Genomic DNA, 16,162 nt, shown 5'->3' on the forward strand with positions numbered 1-16,162 from the left:
GTGGTAGAAAAGCTTAAAAACTGCTCCTGTTCATTAGGTTCTAAGAAGAATGAACCAGCTATCCCCTCCCAACTGCATGACTGATCAACCTGGACTTCAAACTGTGCTTAGATGTTTATTCTTTACAGAATGTTTACAACATTTACCGGGCTGATTGTGGGCGTTTGAGACTTAAGTTTACAATGGTAAATAAGACACGTATTCATATATGACAAAGAATGTTTTATTGTGGGTATGTAAATGACTATGCATTTAAAATTTCACAATTGCTTTGTAATGTATTTATAAAATCTGAAATTCAATAAAGAATTTGATAAATAGTAAAAACTTTATTACAATCATATTACAGTCATTTATAACAGGAAAATAACTGCACCACGCTGTGTTGCTTATTGCTGTAATATTTATGGGATTACAATGTGTATCTGTCCAACCTTCTTCAGGTATTATAACAATAGCTGATGAAGCTTGGACAAAAAGAAACATTGTAATCCCATTAAAATTTCTATGTGCAAGGTTTTCTTATAATTATTGTCAAGACACTCCGACGTGCATAGACTTTTCTAAAAACATATTGTGAAATATACAGTGACAATAGGTCATTGTTACAAATATACTTTTAGAACTATTGCTCTGTTTGCCCCCCCAACCCCCCAGGTGTTACAGGCACCTGATGTACAGAAGCTTTGTCAGCTGGTGCTGGGGCTATCTGGGCAGGAAAGGGTTGTCATTCCCTCATGTGTTGTCCTGCGTATACGGCAAGAGTTCCCTGATGCTGCAGGCAGCTACGTAGGATTTAGACCACCTCTCGACTGAAGCGGGACACATATCCAGCGATGACTTCATCCTTGGTAAGTCTGTCATACTGGGAGGAAAGTGGCTCTGGAATCTTTATGTTCTCCACCTCCATGATGTATGGTCTAGGGTCGTCAAGGACATTTTCAAAAAGGACTTCCATCAGTTCCTGGATGTAATCTAAAAAAACATTGTTTACCAGTATAACTAAGCTGTTCATTTGCCATTTTTATAATTTATGTAATAAAGAAATATTTTTGCACTGACTGTATGTTGGCCCTGTTTTCACTGGCTTTGCAGTGCATACACCCTTCTTTGCCTTTATTCCTGAAGAAGAGGTTGCTTGTGTGTGTTGAGAATTTTCATTAAAGTGCATGGCCACCAAGTACAACCTGAAAACACAGACATTCGTAAAACATAGTTGAATTTGAACATGTAAAATGTACTTAGTAAAAGTAGTAGGTTGCAGTAATGTTTTGATTACCGTCTAAAATTATGGCCCTGTCTCTCTAACATCATGAATGTTTTTAGAAATCTTTTTACATTTACAACAGAAATGTACAATCATTACATGAATATCACATATACATTACCTGCACAGCATTCCAAGGAAAGGAAAATCAACATTCTTTGGGGCAAAACGTAAGATGACACTGTGGAATGCCTCCAAAGAAGAAGTCTGATGGTGGGGACTCAACTTCTCAATATCCTTCAGAACTCTCTTGTTCAGCAAGGCTTTGTCCAATTTGTAAAGCGATTTAGAATCTGAAATTAAAATATGAAATAAATGTTGAAACCTTATATATCTAGCAAAGTTGTTGTTAAATAAGTTCAATGAGGACATGCATCTAAATCATTTTTTTTTTTTTTTGCCACAGGTACACTGTAATGATAATAACACACATAATATTGTGTAAACATTCCACGTTTACAATTAAATGACCATTTAACCACTGCAAATGAAAAATAGATAGGAAGATGTAGAATTTAGCATATTCTGCGCATACCTGGCTGCAACCACTTGCTTGGGTCTGTGGTGGTTTTGTCTGGATGTTCACATTTCGGGAAGAGGGGGTCTGCATGAGTGTGGACATCTTGCAGGTGGTTGACGAGTGACTTCCACTTCGCCACTTTCTCAGGTCCAGATTTGGATGATGTTGCAGTCCAGTATATGTGGTTCTTGATACTACGCTGCCATTTCTTTATCTCTTGACAATCTTTTTCTTTGGCAATCTTGTCTAGTTTCTTTAACAAGCCTGTTTACAAATGGTTTGACAAATGGCTCATTAAATATAAAATCAAACCTACATTAGACATACAATCTTGTTTGACCAAAAAAAAACCCATAAATACAACTCACCTTTTTCCAGATGCCAGATATCATAGAACTGTGTGATATTGTTGTCCTTTAGATATTTTTGTATTTGCGGGTGACGGTCAGTGACTATATAGTCCAAGATGATGCCACGTGCTGCCAACTTTTCCAGGCTCCTTTTCAGGCCCTCCAGTTCCATATGGTTGCTACCTCCAACTTCGTTGCTCTGGTGGTATAGATAAGATATAGGTGTTTCATAAAAGATATTTCACATAGTTATTCAAGTTGGAAGCAACGGTTGTCTGACATCTCTTCACTAGTACATAAAAATCCCTCATAATCAAGTTGTCCACCATTATTTTTCCCACATAATATTCATGTATATCAGCTACAGTATTATAAAAAAAATACGTAAATACATATTGAATCGTGTGACTTGAAAAGTCTATACTGAATGTATTATGTGTAATTTCTGTCACAATTGCTTTGAAACATAACCACCACATCAACAAAATTAACAGTGACTATCACAACTGTCATCCTTGTGTATTTCACACTGACCTGCACCAATTGGATATCAATTATTTTGTTTTCCTGAAGGTGCATCACACTGTAGCTACCATACTTTGCTGAGTGTCCTGAGGGAAAAGCCAAAAGACAAGAGGATACATATGAATACAAAATATTTATATTTCAGAACAGATACAGCAAAAAATAGTACAATCAAGCAGACAAAATAACATTTTATACCTGGTGAGACCATATCACCTCCAATAATGACCTTATCGTCTTGGCTGAGCTGGTGCAGAAGTGCCTCCTGGTCCTTCCCCCATTTATGGATAATGGTTGGTTCCAGGTACATCCGGGCATGTCTTCTAAAAGTGTCGTATGTAAACATTGCTAAATGCATTGCCTTGAAAATCTTAAAAAAGACAATACACAATTTATTTCATACCCATTTTAGGCCAAATTTCTGAAAAGTAAAATATATGTAATGTGAAATACCTTTTCCAGCTGAAAGAATGATGCACCACTAAAATAAATGGCAGCGGACAGCTTAAGGTTCCCAGCAGGGTTGCTTCCAAAGACAGGCTGGCTCTTCCATTTTCTGGAGTATTGGCAGTGTGGGCAGAGTTGGTCAATTGCTAAGAAAGTTCCACGTCTTCGTGGGGTGACGTCACACACTCGTCGGCACACAAGACAGGTCTCAAAAAGCTCGAGGAGGCAGCTCCCATAAACAATGTATTTTGGCTCTTTGTAGCCACTGGTGGGTCTGTATATACAAAATGTATTTATTGGAAACTACAATTTTATGTTCTTTAGAAAATGTATCAACAATATTTAATGGTAATAATTTGAGGCATACTATGTAATGTAAATTATAAAACAGTTATTATAAACACACTTACTTTATCTGTGATGAATCTGTGAGTAGAGTCACAGAGTCTTCTGGGTTGTATGTGGAGTCATGAGGCTCAGGAATCTCAAAAGATATGTCCTCCTCTTCATCCTCCTCAAGCCGTGGTCTCTTTGCTGGTCTTGAACCCAGGACACCACTCACGTTACCCTTCAGTGGTGTTGAAGATAGCTGCAATCCACTAGGAAAGGTGTCTGTCTGTGTGCCTAGTAACACAAATATAAACATTGAGTCATTGTAATTAAGTAAAAACGTGATGTAAGATTACCAAAAATGTGACTACCTGGTTATCAAGTGCCACAGTAGTGTTAGAAAAATGCAAGCATATAATGAGTCATATCTGTCTGTACACTTTACAACACAAGTAGCTCCATTAAATTGGGAGGTTTATTTGGTTATAATTTAGTAACAAGCAATATCTCTTACCTTTACTTCTCACATGTTCTGCGAGTGTCCCAATGGAAAGCTGTGTGCTAACTGTTGTCTTTCTTGGGGGATCAGTTTGGGTGCTTGCATGTTTGTGGGTGATGGTTGGCTGTGATTCTTGCGATGTACCCTAAAAGAAAATAAAAACAATATTATGTACCAGGTAAACCAGACTTTTACTTTTCTCTTGGTACCAAAAAATAAATATTAATTAATTAATTAATAATAAATACACAGCAGCATTACTTTATACCGTTTCCCAAACCTAGCCCCTGCCTTGCATGTTTTCATCTATCTGTAGTAATGTTACCCATGCAGTGAACTCAATCTAACCGTCTTTAGCTCAATAAAAACAACAACAAAAAAATAGGAATTTAGGAATACAAACAAGGTATTCTGTCTTGTTTCCAACAGATATTCTATCAAAGCTTGTGGCACCCATAGACTTTACAAAGCAACACATCAGCGTCAAGTTAGCATCACGTTAACGTTGCATAACAGTGTACAAAGTATAATTTCAGATTATGCTGGCTCCATAATGTAACAGAAAATGTGTGAGAAGTTTACTGACGGGTTGAGGATTTGAGGTCGGACCCAACGATGTAGGAACAGCAGTATCTTTGATGAGTAGCTTCTTTGAAAACCCAGCATTGAACTGTGCCAGATTGACGAAGCAGTCACTTGTGAAATGTGCAGAACAGACGGTTAAGGTCGAGCTAAATTGCTGTGGTACCTCTGAATAATGAACATTAGCCACTGGTCTCTTATATTAATGTTGTTCGGAAGCCTGTGCAATGATGTACTTTCCTGACATCCATCGACAGAACAGCGTTCTCTTTCATAGGTTCACTCAACGCTGCGTAGCTTACGCAATGGGAACACCCCCAGGTGTGACGATTGTCTGAAGCCCTTATAGAATCACGCCAATTTATTGGCTGATGGCGCGAGATGCCGCCCCTACGTCATACGTGATTGACATAGACCCGCGATCGCGCCATCTTACCCCTCAGATTTTCCTCTCTTCAGAAGCGTTCGCTTCTCGCGGTTTTTCTGGCCCATTTTCTTGACGACGTTTTAGTCTGGGATTCTCTCCACTTCAGCGACCGCATCTGTGGAATTGTTATTCTCCTAGTGGTGAGTGGAATGGACTTTAGTCGGTGCCAACCGCCGTGCTCTCACCTCATCGCGAGTTATGACCAGCATGGTAAGTGCGTCAGATGTGTGGGCCTGGCCCACGCGCGAGACGCTATTTTTTGGCATTTCTAACTGCAAGTACTGCGAGAATTTTACACTTAAAACCTTGCGCGCTAGACTCACGGTTTTTGATCGAGAATCTGCCGTTCTCCCCCGCCGCGCTGCTCCGGAGGCCTCCTCCCTCCGCAAAGCCGGGGCTTGGGGTTCGGATGCGGAGCTCGAGGCTATGGAGAGTGAGCAGTTTTCACTTTCTCTCCCTCCATCGCCTGGGTGTTACCGCGCGATTTCTCCGGTCCAGTTTTCTCGCGGCTGTCTTGCACCCAGCCCGGAGGCACGGGAAGCCATTTCCTTCGGGTTGGAGGATATTTTATATACTGCGACTCTGAGGACTTCGGAGCCGCGTCACTCGACGTTCTCCCGCCTAGCGGCCAGGAGGCGCGGCCTTCTCCGGCCTATACTGAACTCGTGGACGTTTTGGCGCGCGCCACTGAGAAGTTGAGTTTAGATTGGCCGGACGAGCCTCGCGAGTCCCAGTCATCTAAGCTCGACGAGCGTTTCCTCAGTGGCTCTGGTTCGCGCCCGGCGAGGAGAAAGTTGCCTTTCTTCCCTGACCTGCATCATGAGATTTCCAGGTCTTGGAAGCAGCCTTTCTCCTCCCACCTCACTAATGCGGCGACCGCTGACTTCACCAACCTCGTTGGTTCTGTGGAGCAGGGGTACGCCGCAGTCCCGGCGATCGAGGACACGCTCGCTGCACACCTCTCGCCGACTTCTGCCCCCTCGTGGAAGTCCCGCCCTCTCCTTCCGTCCAAGCCGTGTAGAACCACCTCTGCTTTGATCGGTAAGTCCTACATGGCAGCGGGACAGGCAGGTGCGGCTCTCCACACTATGGCCATCCTTCAGGCCTACCAAGCGGAGGTACTGAAGGAGATGGATGAGGGGGATGGTGCAGGCAGTTGGGCGCAGTATGGCAGGATTGGTGGATCTGACGGAGATCAGGGAAAAGGAGAAGGCTTTCCTCCTTGAGAAGGTTTTCTCCCCTCAGAGTTGCTGCAGGCTGCAGACATTGTACACGCGGTAAGGGACGCCCAGCACTTTCCCCCCGCGCCAGTATCTCCTGCCCTTGCCTTTATGGCCTCATTAGGTCATGCCTCCGTGCACGAGGACGCTGTGAGCTCTCCTCTGCTTCGGCCAGATACATGTCCCTCCCTTCAGGGGGACGTTCAAAGCAGGGACCCCGTGTTGGTATCCCCCTTGATATGTTCCACTCCGTTACCTCTGTCGGCCTTCCTCCATGCCTGGAGGGACCTGCCGGGAGTGTCGCCCTGGATTCTTCGTACGATCCAGTTCGGTTACACACTCCAATTTGCACGCAACCCCCGCCCCCCCCCCCCCCGTTTCAACGGGGTTCTTCTTACTGCTGTGAACAGCGCCAACGAGGCTTCTGTCCTACAACAGGAAGTCTCCTCGCTTCTGCTCAAAGGGGCAATAGAGGAGGTCCCCTCTTCGGACTTAAACCACGGCTGAAACCACTGCTTTCTAGTCCCGAAGAAGGATGGGGGTTTGCGTCCTATACTAGATCTGCGCAGGCTGAATTACTCTCTCTACAGAGGTAAATTCAGGATGCTGACGCTCAAGAGCATTCTTTCCCAAGTCCAAGGGGGGGACTGGTTCGTCACTGTCGACTTGAAGGATGCCTACTTCCACATCCAGGTGGTTCAGAGACACAGGAAGTTCCTCAGGTTCGCCTTCGGGGGAAAGGCTTACCAATACAAGGTTCTTCCCTTTGGGCTAGCTCTGGCCCCAAAGACGTTTACCAAGACGTTCACTCTAGCCCCGCTGAGGCTCCAGGGCATCCGCATCCTCAACTACCTGGACGACTGGCTCGTTCTAGCCGCTTCATGGCAGCGGCTTCCCCGGTTCTTCCCTTGGGGCTGCTCCATATGAGACCATTCCTCTGGTGGATGAAGTCCCTTGGTATTCACCCCTCTTGGCCGTCCCTCCGCCTACTAAGAGTGTCAGGCGCCTGTCTTCGCTCCCTCTTAGTGTGGCGGGACCTCAATTTTCTCCAGACAGGAGTGAATATGGGGTTAGTCTGCCGTCGCCAAATGATAACGACGGATGCTTCCCTCTCAGGGTGGGGGGCAGTCTTCGAGGGAAGGCCGGCTTGCGGTGTTTGGTCAGGCAAGTACCTGGCCTGGCACATAAACGGTCTGGAATTGAGAGCGGTTCACCTAGCTCTCACTCACTTTCTTCCAGTCCTGGCGCACTCCCACGTCATCGTCAGGACGGACAATATGGCGGTGGTGTCTCACATCAATCGCCAGGGGAGCTCCCGATCGCGCACCCTGAACAGGCATGCGCGTCAGCTGCTTCTTTGGGCACAGGGCAGATTCTTGTCCCTGAGAGCAGTCCATGTCCCAGGGGTCCTGAACCTAGCGGCGGACTTTCTGTCGAGACAAAAACTCAGGTCGGGGGAATGGATGCTGAACCACCGGACGGTGGATCAGATTTGGGAACGTTTCGGCGCAGCAGAGGTGGACCTCTTTGCGTCTCAGGAGTCGACCCAATGCCCCCTTTGGTTCTCCCTCTCTCACCCTACCTCTCTGGGGATAGATGCGCTAGCGCACCCCTGGCCAGACATGAGTCTGTATGCTTTCTCTCCGGTCAAGCTCATCCCGGCAGTATTGTGCAGGGTGAGGACATACGGAGTCCGTCTTCTCCTAGTAGCCCTGTTCTGGCCTTCCCAGACATGGTTCTCGGAGTTGGTCTCCCTTCTGGAGGGCGATCCGTGGGAGATTCCAGTCAGGAAAGACCTGCTGTGTCAGCTTCAGGGCAGAATTTGGCACCCACATCCAGAGATCTGGAAGTTGTGGGTATGGCCGATCATAGGTCGCCCTTAGCTTTTGATCTCTCAGATGGAGTCCGTGAGACCATTAATAGTGCCAGGGCCCTTTCCACTAGGAAGCTCTACTCCACCAAATGGAGGGTTTTTGAATCCTGGTGCTTGGCTCATGCTGTAGATCCAGTTAACTGCCCGGTTGGTTCAGTGCTGGAGTTCCTACAGGATAAGTTTTCGGCTGGAGCGGCCTCTACCACCTTGAGGGTCTACGTTGCGGCTATCGCTGCTCGAAGGGACTCAGACGATGTTCCGCTGGGTAGACATCGTTTAGTATCCTCCTTTATGTGTGGGGTTAAGCGCTTGAGGCCGGTTCGTCCTCCTAGTTTCCCTTCTTGGGACCTTTCTGTTGTCCTGAAGGGGTTAATAGAGTCTCCTTTTGAACCTCTAGAGTCAGCTCCCGTGAGGATTCTGACATTAAAGGTTACTCTTTTGTTGGCGTTGGCCTCGTTTAAGCGTGTGGGAGATCTGCAGGCTCTGTCTGTCAGTGAGTCCTGCACTGAGTTTGCTCCTGGTCTGGTCAAGGCATTTCTGAGACCTAGGCCTGGTTATGTCCCCAAAGTTCTCTCTACGTCTTTTCGTTCACAGGTGGTAGTGCTGCAGGCTTTCTCTCCCTCCTCTTCGAGTGAGGGCGATGATCTTCATCTGCTCTGCCCTGTTAGAGCCCTGAAGATGTATGTGGACCGTTCCAGCCAGTGGCGTAAGTCCCTACAACTGTTGGTGTGTTTTGGTGCAGGCCGCAAAGGGCTAGCCGCGTCTAAACACACAATATCCCACTGGGTTAGGGATGCTATTTCGTTGACCTATGAGGTGCGCAGTCTGCCTTCACCTCTGGACATCAGAGCTCATTCCACCAGAGGGGTGGCCTCCTCCCAAGCTTTGTTTAGAGGGGTTCCCCTGGAGGACATTTGTATGGCGGCAGGTTGGTCCTCTCGGCATACTTTTGTGAGGTTCTACAACCTTGATGCGAATACAGCTCCTGGTTCCCAGGTTCTTTCTGTTTGAGCCAGCTATGTTTTTGGTGTTCTGGTCTGTAATGGGCCAGGTCTGGCAGTGCGTTAGCTTGGTATGTGTGGTATATCGTTCCCATTGCGTAAGCTACGCAGCGTTGAGTGAACCTATGAAAGAGAACGTCTCGGGTTACTTACGTATCCCATGTTCTCTGAGTAGGGAACGAGACGCTGCGTCCGCTGCCAAGCTCCTCTTGCTGTCGACCTGCTTCTTCGACAGGAAAATCTGAGGGGTAAGATGGCGCGATCGCGGGTCTATGTCAATCACGTATGACGTAGGGGCGGCATCTCGCGCCATCAGCCAATAAATTGGCGTGATTCTATAAGGGCTTCAGACAATCGTCACACCTGGGGGTGTTCCCATTGCGTAAGCTACGCAGCGTCTTGTTCCCTACTCAGAGAACATGGGTTACGTAAGTAACCCGAGACGTTTCCTCAACATTTTCAGTGTTGTTGTTGCTCAGCAATCGCATGGACGCGATGCTGTCTGGGGGTTTGGCAAAAGCACGGTGGGCGGCGCTCGGGGTGACTGAGGGTCTGGCTACAGACTTGCACTCTCAGACACAAGTCTGCAGCCAGACCCTTCTCAGATCGGACGTCAAATTTTTACGGAAGTCACAGCGGCTCGTGAAAAATCCTCCAAGTACTCCTCGCTGCAGACTGTAGCACAGTGACGTCACGTGTGTACGTCACGTATGTACGTCACGTATGTGTTACCACGCATGCGCCATATCGCGGACAACAGCGCATGCGCATTACGTGCTGACATCACTTGTTTTGACGTCACGCGTCTTTAAAACGCCTGCGCAAATTTGACATATTTAAAAAAATGTTAATGTATTAGAAAAACTCTAAAGTAATAATGAAAGCAGCAAAAAGGAGTACAGCGCACATCCAGTTTGAACTATGCCTGATCTAAGCTAAACTTTGAATTTCAGAATATATATGATGTAATATCTGTAGTATTTTATTTAATAAAATTGTTTTATTCTGTTGCATTTCACTAAATTACAAAATTACTGTAAACATTAATGGCACCTTCTGCACATGTATTGGCAGTGAAGGACCAAAGAAAGATTTTTGAACAGCAAAAATACCATTCTCACTATCAATGCACTGGCTAAGAAAGTATCGTTCATTTGTAATGCTTTGTTTCACATCTGTATGTTTTCTTTGAATGTGGAGGCGTAGGTTCTTCTTGTTAAGTTCAATTCCACAGTGAATACATTTCACTCTGATTCGTTTTGAACCACTTGGGACATGATCTTTAGGAGACACCGACCTGTGTGGTCCACTGGGTGAAGGCTGAGGTTGCAGTTGAAGTAGGGGTGCTGTCTGAGCAGACCCTGAGGGTTGAGGTGTATGAATACTCAGAGAAGATGGAAGTGATGGTACCTTAAATACTTGAGGTTGAGACAGTGGAGTAAAGGTTGTGGGAGACACCGACGTGTGTAGTCCACTGGGTGAAGGCTGGGGTTGCAGTTGAAGTAGGGGTGCTGTCTGAGCAGACCCTGGGGGTTGAGGTGTATGAATACTCAGAGAAGATGGAAGTGATGGTACCTTAAATACTTGAGGTTGAGACAGTGGAGTAAAGGTTGTGGGAGACACCGACGTGTGTAGTCCACTGGGTGAAGGCTGGGGTTGCAGTTGAAGTAGGGGTGCTGTCTGAGCAGACCCTGGGGGTTGAGGTGTATTACCAAACAGAACCGTTGGTGCTGCAGTCTTTTGCAGAGATTGAATCTTTTGTTTGCAACTTGAAAGATGAATTTCAAATTGTGCTTTACGTAAAACAGTGGTTGAACAGTATAAGCAATGAAAATGTGAATTATCTCTGCATTTTAAGTTGCACCTGATGATAATGAAATCTGAAAATGTAAGCAAAACCATTGTAAGACGCATATATAATAACAAAAAAAAATGTTTTATGGATGTTTAAGCACTACACACCATCTTCCTGTATAGCTGTCTTTAGATGATGCTCCACATGTTTGACAACACTGTAAAACTCCCTCGGTTTGTAGACCCAAGTCTCACAGAATGGACAGTGATATTTATCACAACATGAGCTGCATTGATTAATTTTAACGCTTTCACCTTTTTTAAGGACACTAACATGCATCTAGAAAAGAATATCAACAATCAAGTCAAGGTCAATCATCTGACATTTACATTTACATTGACAGGGTTTCTGCCAGTCACATAAAGGTCAATTTAAGATTTCCTTTAACACCTTTTTAAGAGTAAAGAAAATTTCTTGAATAAATTGAAGGGAACTCAATACATAAATATACTCTCTAAATTATAAAAAAAACTAAGGAGAGTTTTATTTTAGCAAAATACAATGTTCAACTCAATTACTTTTTAATTCATTTTACCAAAAATGTATTTAACATAACTTACAGTACATACACTACATTCAGGGATGTAATTTTTACAGTACGATCTGATACTGAGGAACACATTTTTTATTTATTTTTTGCAATGCATGCAACAATCAACTACATGACTTCCTTAATTTAAGTCTTTCTGCTCTATTTGAAGACATCTGTCAAGCCTTAATTTGTTTAAAGGCGAATGAAGACTTTTACATATCATTTAAGACTCGCTGAAACCCTGTCATTTTGAATGCTAACATATATCATAAAACATGTCATAACTTTTTTTTTTTTTAAATCTAAAACATTTATGATGCGCTCTATGCCATCTTACAATTTAAAGCCGTTAACACAAAAGCACAATTGTTAAAACGGCATAAATAATGCTTATTGACTTACTGCCATCGAATCCATCGCCGGAAGTGATTGAAATGAACTGACAGATGATACGTCTTACTTTGCGCATGCGTGGTAACACACACGTGACGTACATACGTGACGTCACCGTGCTACAGTCTGCAGCGAGGGGTGTCTCGAAAAATGGAGATGCTTTATTTTGAGGATGTAAACAAGACCTTTAAGGTTAACTGGCTTAAGAGATGTTTGATCACCCCTAATTCTCTTTGGAACCATATTCCTCATAGTCTCTTTAATCAAATTGGTGGCTTGAAATTTCTATTAACATGTGATTATAAGATTTCTAAAATTCCCCTCAAATTATCCAAATTTCATCAGCAAGCTCTTCTCTCTTGGAAAATTTGTTACTGTCACAATTTCTCCCCTCACACCTCTTTCATTTGGAATAATGGAAATATAACTGTTTCCAATAAATCCCTATTTTTAACAAATTGGTTCAACAGAGACATTACTCATCTTATTAAAATGTTTGACAATTCTGGGAATCTTTTAACTTACGAACAATTCATGTCAACTTACAATTTTCCCGTACAGTTTAAGGAATTTAATTCAGTTATTAAAGCTATTCCTGTAACACTTCGTCAACTTATCAAATGTCATATTTGTTACAATTCTTTATCTGTGACAAACCCAAATTTAATTTTAGAAGGTGTTGAGCTAACTGATAAAAAATGCAATAACAAACATATTTGTAATATTTTCCAAAAACAAAATAAAATATCTCCTAGAGGGAAATTTTTCTGGAACTCTAAGACTGAGAATATTGACTGGAGAAGAGCTTGGTTAATTCCTTTTAAATATTGTATTAATAATAAAATAAAAGAAGTACACTTCAAAATTCTTCATACTATTTACCCTTCTAAATCTTTAATATCAAGATTCTCTGATATTGATGATATATGCTGTTTTTGTAATAATGAGAAAGAGATACTGACTCACTTATTTTTGGACTGTAATGTCGTAAAAAAAATTTGGATTGATTTGGCTGAATTTATATTTAATTTGATGAATATTAATTATTGCTTTACTTTAAAGGATGTTACCTTGTATTATGAAAATAAAAGCAATAAGGATTTAGAATTTATTGTTAACCTTTTTATTTTATTAGCAAAATTTCACATACATAAACAAAAATTTCTTAATTCATTTCCTATGTTAAATTTGTTTTGCTTTGACTTTGAATTTTATATTTCTTCAATAAGATTGTTAAAAAACAAAAAGTCTGTGAAGTGTTTAAAATGCTACGATATACTCTTCAATCCCCATTGTAATTTGTAATATCCTTATTTGTTAAAACTGATTATGAGCTATGCTTTTATTTATTATTAACTTTTTCTTTGTCTTGTTCGTTTATATTTTTGTGTTCTTATCTGTATGTTACCTTGTTCTGCAATAAAAAAATAAATAAAAAAATAAAAAAATAAAAAAAGGGTGTCTCGAAAAAGCTACTTTATGCAGGCTGAGTGCACTTTACGGTGGACTGACTGTTTTGAAACTTATATGGTAGTTACATAGCCCCTAGACCTCTGTTATCATGAAAAACGCCAGGAAATTTCAGTTTTGACAATATGAGACCTTTAATGAAATCTGAGAAATTTCTGCACACACAATTCAGATTCACAATTCACAGATTCACATTTCACAGATTATGCAACTACCACTTTCAAGCCTCAGAAAGGCAGTAAAGACCTCACTAAAGTAATCGTTGTGACTCCAGGGGCCTGTACCATGAAGCTGGATATTAGGCCAACTCTGGGTTTTAGGTACCATGAAAGTGGTTTGGCTTTTAGTAACTTAAACGCCATAGTAACTTAAGCTCCACAGCTAACCTGCTCCAGGGCAGGTTATGTTCTGGTTTAGAGATCTCAAACCGAAATTTGACCAATCAGCTTCAAGCAAAGTGACACATCTCTGACACAATAAAGCCACTCCTCCAGCTTCTCTTACTCCAAATTAAAGCACGCTACATAGTAAAACATGTTTAAAGATAAAATCATCTGATTTTTAGAGATGATTATTTTTTATTATTATACCCTTAATCCATTACACAAGCCAGCTTAGTTTAATGGTAATTATTAAACGTTTATTTTAAATTAATATAAACATATAGATAATATGCAATATAAATACGTTTTAGAATCAATAGCTGTAAACATGACCACATATGAGTTTAGATTTTTAAGTGTTGTTATATCTATAAATATTATAAACTTTACAAATTTTACTTGCACTTATGTGGTAAGATAAGTTTTCCTCTTTCATGGATCGATTGTTTCATCTTGCTGTGTAAAGGTGTTTAAATCCTTCATATTGTTCAATCTTTGGTAGTGAATCGAGAAGTGAATCACAGTTTCAAGGCATGTGATTGGCTGCTCATTACTGATGTCACACTTTCATGTGCACGCGCTCCATTAACTCAGGATCAAGCCTGAGTTGACAGAGAAAGTTGATGATCAGCTTCATGGTACCAACAAAGCCGGATTGGACTGGTTTGGTTTTGTCAACTCAAAACTAATCCTTTAACCCGGAGTTTGTTAAGCCACCATCATGGTACAGGCCCCAGTTGTTTAACCTCAATTTATGAAGTGATGTGAATATTTGTGCACAAAAAACATTGCATTTTTATTTACAAAATAACATGTTCACGAGAGCACCATGACCATCAGTGTTGTGTTGGCGTGAGAACTGGCCGTCTCATGCTGCTTTTGTGAAAATTAGTTGGATATAAATAATTTATTTTGTTGTTGCTGTTTTTGTGTACACAAGGCATCTGTTAAAAATACCTTCATTTGTGTTCTGCACAAAAGGGTCTTATGGGTTTGGAGCGACATGAGGGTAAGTAGCCTAATTAATGACAGAATTGACATTTTTGGGTGAAATATGTTCAAATGTGGTTATAACTGGTCATTGCTCTGTTTTATAAACATTTTCAAAATTTTAAAGATTTATTGTTTTGAAAAATTATTACAGTCTACTTTAAGTACGTTTGTTAATATTTATACCTCTGCGATTATGGTATCTTTACTTAATTATCTGAAATGAGCGCACATTTCATTGTGCTTTAGGATGTACATATGCAGTACGTATGCATTTTTGTATGCTTTGGCAAATCTAATGCAGTATATCATCTGGGTATTATTTGTAGGCCTAGACAGAAAAATCATATAGGCCTACTGTGCACAGTATCACATACTGTACTATATACTACAGAAATAGTAAGAGTGCTATGTAATGCTATTCCAAACATAGCTGGAGCTGAGCGGTTGTTTACAGTAGTCTCACAGTCCTTATACAAAAAGTGCAGTAGCCTATATATACACTAAATAGTAATGATAGCCTATACCTAGAGAACAGCACTCTAAGGTATTTCAAAAAAATACCAGGGTACTACCATGATTACATACCACGATATGATCTACCATCGAAGAGCTTGCATGACATGCTACTTAGACTAATCATACACTTATATAGGGAGTCATAGTAACACATTGCTTCGAAAATGTATATTTCTCATGTTTCAAATGTTTAGTTCAGCTGTGAATTGTGGAAACAGACCAAGAGTGGTGTAACACTCTTCTAGTCTCATGTCTAGACAAGGACACAGTATTACTGCAAATCAAAATGTAGTAATATGAGCTCTTGTTTGATTCCATGCATGCACGGTCAGCACACCGTGATCATTTGGAGCAGTTGAAGTAGTCTGTCTTCACCCTCGCTAAACTTGTCTGAGACATCATTTCATCTGAGCATTACACTTATTTCTACAAAAAAATTAAGGATTACATCAAATCAAAGCTACTTGAATAAACTGATTTTTCCCAACACACACTTTTTTTTGCAATTTAATGTCTTTGGACCTTCATATTTGTATTTTTCTTATTAAAAAAAATCATGTTTCCGTATGATTTAACCTGTCAAAAAAATATATAATCTGCTGTTCTGTATATTGTAAAATTTTAATTAAATGTTACCTGAAATAAAATAAAATAAGCTAGTTACAATGCAACATTTTTCCTTTTATTTAAATACATTTTATTAAATTATAATTTTAATTAAATTATGTACTAAAATAACTATGATACAAATTAAAAGCTATAAAACGAGCTACAAAAGCCATATAAACATATAAAAAACTACAAAAATACAAAAACACAATACAATAGAATTACTAAAAATAAATATAAATAAAAAATACTTAATAATAATAATAATATCTTTATCTGTACAATCCTTTACATTCCTCAAAGCTTTAGAACAGCTGATGGAAACTTAAGACGGTAAATATACCAAATAACATAAGACACTTTGTTTGTC

The 16,162-nt window shown here is 41.2% G+C and overlaps 1 protein-coding gene across 1 annotated transcript; it reads right to left on the reverse strand.

The window, feature by feature from the left end:
- Positions 1 to 205: 205 nt before the first annotated feature.
- LOC306865390 (uncharacterized protein) lies at positions 206 to 11,870 on the reverse strand. Its single transcript, XM_079409960.1, has 13 exons — positions 11,831 to 11,870; positions 11,004 to 11,175; positions 10,617 to 10,921; positions 3,954 to 4,083; positions 3,520 to 3,733; positions 3,116 to 3,383; positions 2,861 to 3,032; positions 2,672 to 2,748; positions 2,156 to 2,336; positions 1,803 to 2,051; positions 1,389 to 1,560; positions 1,063 to 1,187; positions 206 to 975 (listed from the first exon to the last, which is right to left on the reverse strand). The coding sequence occupies exons 1-13, from the start codon at positions 11,843 to 11,845 to the stop codon at positions 797 to 799; spliced, it is 2,259 nt and encodes a 752-aa protein (XP_079266086.1). The 5' UTR covers positions 11,846 to 11,870; the 3' UTR covers positions 206 to 796.
- Between the last annotated feature and the right edge of the window lie 4,292 nt (positions 11,871 to 16,162).

Source organism: Barbus barbus (genome assembly GCF_936440315.1).
Source record: "Barbus barbus genome assembly, chromosome: 4".
NCBI lineage: Eukaryota > Metazoa > Chordata > Actinopteri > Cypriniformes > Cyprinidae > Barbus > Barbus barbus.

What these genes read in the sequence shown, in the direction of transcription:
- LOC306865390 (XM_079409960.1), bottom strand. An exon ending in CTCAACCTCAAGTATTTAAG is followed by an intron (nt 4,084 to 10,616) that starts GTACCATCACTT and finishes ATTTTCTTTTAG; the next exon opens with GGTACATCGCAAGAATCACA. An exon ending in TTCCTTGGAATGCTGTGCAG is followed by an intron (nt 1,188 to 1,388) that starts GTAATGTATATG and finishes CTGTGTTTTCAG; the next exon opens with GTTGTACTTGGTGGCCATGC.